This window comes from Lepidochelys kempii, chromosome 1 (assembly GCF_965140285.1).
Source record: "Lepidochelys kempii isolate rLepKem1 chromosome 1, rLepKem1.hap1, whole genome shotgun sequence".
Lineage (NCBI taxonomy): Eukaryota > Metazoa > Chordata > Testudines > Cheloniidae > Lepidochelys > Lepidochelys kempii.
This window is the reverse complement of record NC_136380.1, coordinates 5,194,508-5,197,989: the sequence shown is the minus strand read 5'-3', so window position 1 is coordinate 5,197,989 and position 3,482 is coordinate 5,194,508. Positions and strand designations below refer to the sequence as shown.

At 47.1% G+C, this 3,482-nt stretch overlaps 1 protein-coding gene across 1 annotated transcript; it reads right to left on the bottom strand.

The window, feature by feature from the left end:
• Positions 1–303: 303 nt before the first annotated feature.
• On the bottom strand, positions 304–1,242 carry LOC140905578 (olfactory receptor 52N4-like). Its single transcript, XM_073329101.1, has one exon. The coding sequence runs from the start codon at positions 1,240–1,242 to the stop codon at positions 304–306; it is 939 nt and encodes a 312-aa protein (XP_073185202.1).
• Between the last annotated feature and the right edge of the window lie 2,240 nt (positions 1,243–3,482).

The window sequence follows — 3,482 nt, the reverse complement described above, 5'->3', positions numbered from 1 at the left end:
AAGCCGCAGTGTCTTCTGCTGGTATGGAAGTAAAAGGAATGCCAAGTGACATGGTGTGTAGATGTGGGGGCTGATGGGTGACACTGAAAGTGATCAGGATATGGTCAGAGAGAGGGAACTCAGCAACCGAGAGAGCAGTGCTTGGTGATGGAGTGATAAGATGTTAGGTGTGAGGAGCTTTAAAGTCTGTGAATTTCCACAATGATGAGCTCATCCAAACTTGGATAGAACACCCTTGATTAATGAGGGGATATCATTTCCCCGCTCATGTCACAGAGGTTTCGAGTCAGTGGCCCCAGGTGATCACATTCTGCAGATGTATTTGCGCACTTTATCACGAAGCTCTTTGGTTTTGATACCATAAACGATAGGGTTGAGCATAGGAAGGAGGAGATAATACAGGTTGGACAAGATGACATGTACATAGGGAGTGATGCCCTGACTGAACCAGTGTTTCAGATGAGAGAAGAGGGCGAGAGTACAAGAAATCAGAAGCACAGAGATGTGGGCTGTACAGGTGTTAAGGGCTTTCTGGTGGGCTTCCTTGGAGGAGATTCTGAGGGCGGCCCTGATTATCAGACCATACGAGACAACAATAAGTGTCAGGTCAAACCCAAGGACTATAAATACTACGAATAAAATGTATATCCTGTTGACTGTAATGTCCCCACACGACATCTTTGCCACAGCCATGTGGTCGCAGTACGTGTGGGGGATAATGCGGCTGGCACAGAATGGCAGCTTGCTCAGGAGCAGAGGCAGGGGCAGAATGAAGAGAACAGCTCTTACCGAACACACTAACCCTAACTTAGCTATTCGTGCATTGGTGAGGATGGTGGCATATCTCAGAGGGTTACATATGGCAACATAGCGATCAAAGGCCATTATCATGAGTATGGCTGAATGTGTAACAGAAACCACGTGAAGGAAGCACATCTGGGTGAGACAGCCACCCACAGTAATGTGTTTCAAATTGAACCAAAATATACACAGTGCCTTTGGCACGATGGCAGTAGACGCGCTGATTTCTGTGAGCCCCAGCATGCAGAGCAGCAGGTACATTGGTGCATGCAGGGTCTCCTCTTTGCCCACAACAAACAGAACCATGGAAGTTAGCAACAGGCCAATAATGTAGAACATAGAGAAAGGGATGGAAATCCAGCTGTGAGCAGCTTCCAGGCCAGGGATCCCTGTTAGGATGAATGATGAATGGTCATAATCACTGAGGTTGAAAGCCGCCATGTGGTGGTCTGTGCATCAATTGGGCTCAGAAATGCTCCAGGTGTCTATAAAGGGAAAGAAGGAGAATTAGGGGGGTTACATGTTGTGACAAAGTGGAACTGTTCTTAATGTTTCCTCTCAATAGTGTGGGGGTCCTCAGTTTCCCCTATGCAGTTTTTAAGTAACCAGGTGGTGGGATAAGAGTGTACGATCCTTGCAGAGCCCTAGAGGGCAGGTGTGTGCAGGGGTCTGGACACAGAGTATGGCTGACACCCTGTTTCCTGGCAACTGTTTCCCTGCGCCCTTCTCCCCTGCAAGGAAAGAGCTAAAGTGTTGGAGAACGAAGGAATCAGGTGCACTCCTGGCCCGGGAAAGGGACAAAGCCCAGAGGAGGAGGGGCTGGCAAGTGCAGACGTGGGTTTCTGGCTCACTGCCCCCAAAATGGACCCAGCTAAGGGGTCCTGTTCTCTGTACCTGCAAGCTCTGTTTTAGACCATGTTCCTGTCGTCTAATAAACTTTCTGTTTTACTGGCTGGCTGAGAGTCATGTCTTACTGCCAAGTTGCGGGGCAGGACCCTCTGGCTTCCCCAGGACCCCACCTGGGCGGACTCGCTGTGGGAAGCACACGGAGGGGCAGACAATGCTGAATACTCCGAGGTAAGACCCAGGAAGTTGTGTGATCTGTGTGTCCCGAAGACAGTCTGCTCACAGAAAGGAGACTTCCCCAGATTCCTGACTGGCTTCATAGGGAGCAGTTCCAGAGCATCGCCCAGGGACTCCGTGGCACATTTGTTTTAAAACAAATAGTACAATAAATATTGTATAATTATGAACACTCGAGAAATATTGGTGAACAGTGAGATGACAACATTTGCAGATGGCTCCAGATTATTTAGGTCATAGTCAAGTCCAGAGAAGTCCTCAGAGGGAGCTGATCAAGCAAGGTGAAAGGGCAGCATGATGGCAGATGGACTTCAATGTCAAAAACTGCAATGTGCATGCCCATTGGAGGGAAAAGCTTGCATTCCTTAAACACCTTACAGGGTTCTACTTTAACTGTCTGAACTCAGGACAGGGAGCTGGGCATCATGGTACACAGCTCTGTAAACCCCTGCTCACAGTGCAAGTATGGCCAGAAACTAGGGAAAACATTGGGATCCGGGAGGAATGGGATGGGGAATCATAAAGGAAATAAAATGCCATGAGATCGATCAGTCAATGTTTCACGTTCCTCTGGCCTCCTCTGTGAAGTACGGGGCACCCTTTTCACACAATGTATTACAGAACTAGAGGGGTTCCGGCATAGTCAACAAGAATGATCAAGGGCCTGGGGAAACTCTTATATGGATACAGGTTGTAAAGTCTGGGATGTTTACCTCACCAAGGAGGTGCGTTAGAGGGGCTATGAGAAAAGTCTATGAAATACAGATTGGTGGAGGGTAGATGGACACTGTGTTCTCCCTGTCTCATAACACAAGATCAAGAGGACATTAAATTAAACCGAAAAGTAGAAAAATCAAAACCAATGGATTCAAATGCTTTATTCGGACAATGCCTAATTAGACTGAGGAACTCGTTGTCACAAGAGGTATTTGAGGCTCTAAGGTAAAGGAGAATGAGGAAGGGTTTGGAGATTTACATGGATAGAAAGACTATCCAGGTACAATCGTTACAGCTAAATAAATATTTTGGAATATCTATAGACTGAGGTGTTTCAAGACACAAGCCAAAAGCTAGCTGTCAGGCATGAGGGTGAGACCCTGAATCTACCTCCTGCTGGGTTTCTTACTTCTTCTGCTGCATCTGGGCTGTCGCTGTCAGAGACAGGACACTGGACTAGATGGACTATAGGTCTGATCCACATTGCAATTCGTATATTGAAAAGAGCCAAGTTTCCCCCAAGGAAACAGTCATTTTAATCTTCAGAGGGATAGCCATGTTAGTCTGGATCTGTAAAAGTGGCAAAGAGTCCTGTGGCACCTTATAGACTAAGAGATGTATTGGAGCATGAGCTTTCGTGGGTGAATACACACTTCGCCGGTGGGTATTCACCCACGAAAGCTCATGGTCCAATACGTCTGTTAGTCTATGAGTCATTTTAATGCTGGGCTATGTCTTTGTTCTGAAGAGAATGGGCACGAAGAGCACAAGGGTCTTGGTATTTAGGGCTACAGGCCTGCAGCTCTGTTCCTTCCCTTGTTTCTTTTGGTGAGACACTTTCATGCAGGCAAGCAGCTTTGTCTGAGATACAAGTTAAAGAT

Coding starts and splice junctions, on each gene's coding strand:
- LOC140905578 (XM_073329101.1), bottom strand. CDS start 1,242: ATGGCGGCTTTCAACCTCAGTGATTATGACCATTCATCATTCATCCTA.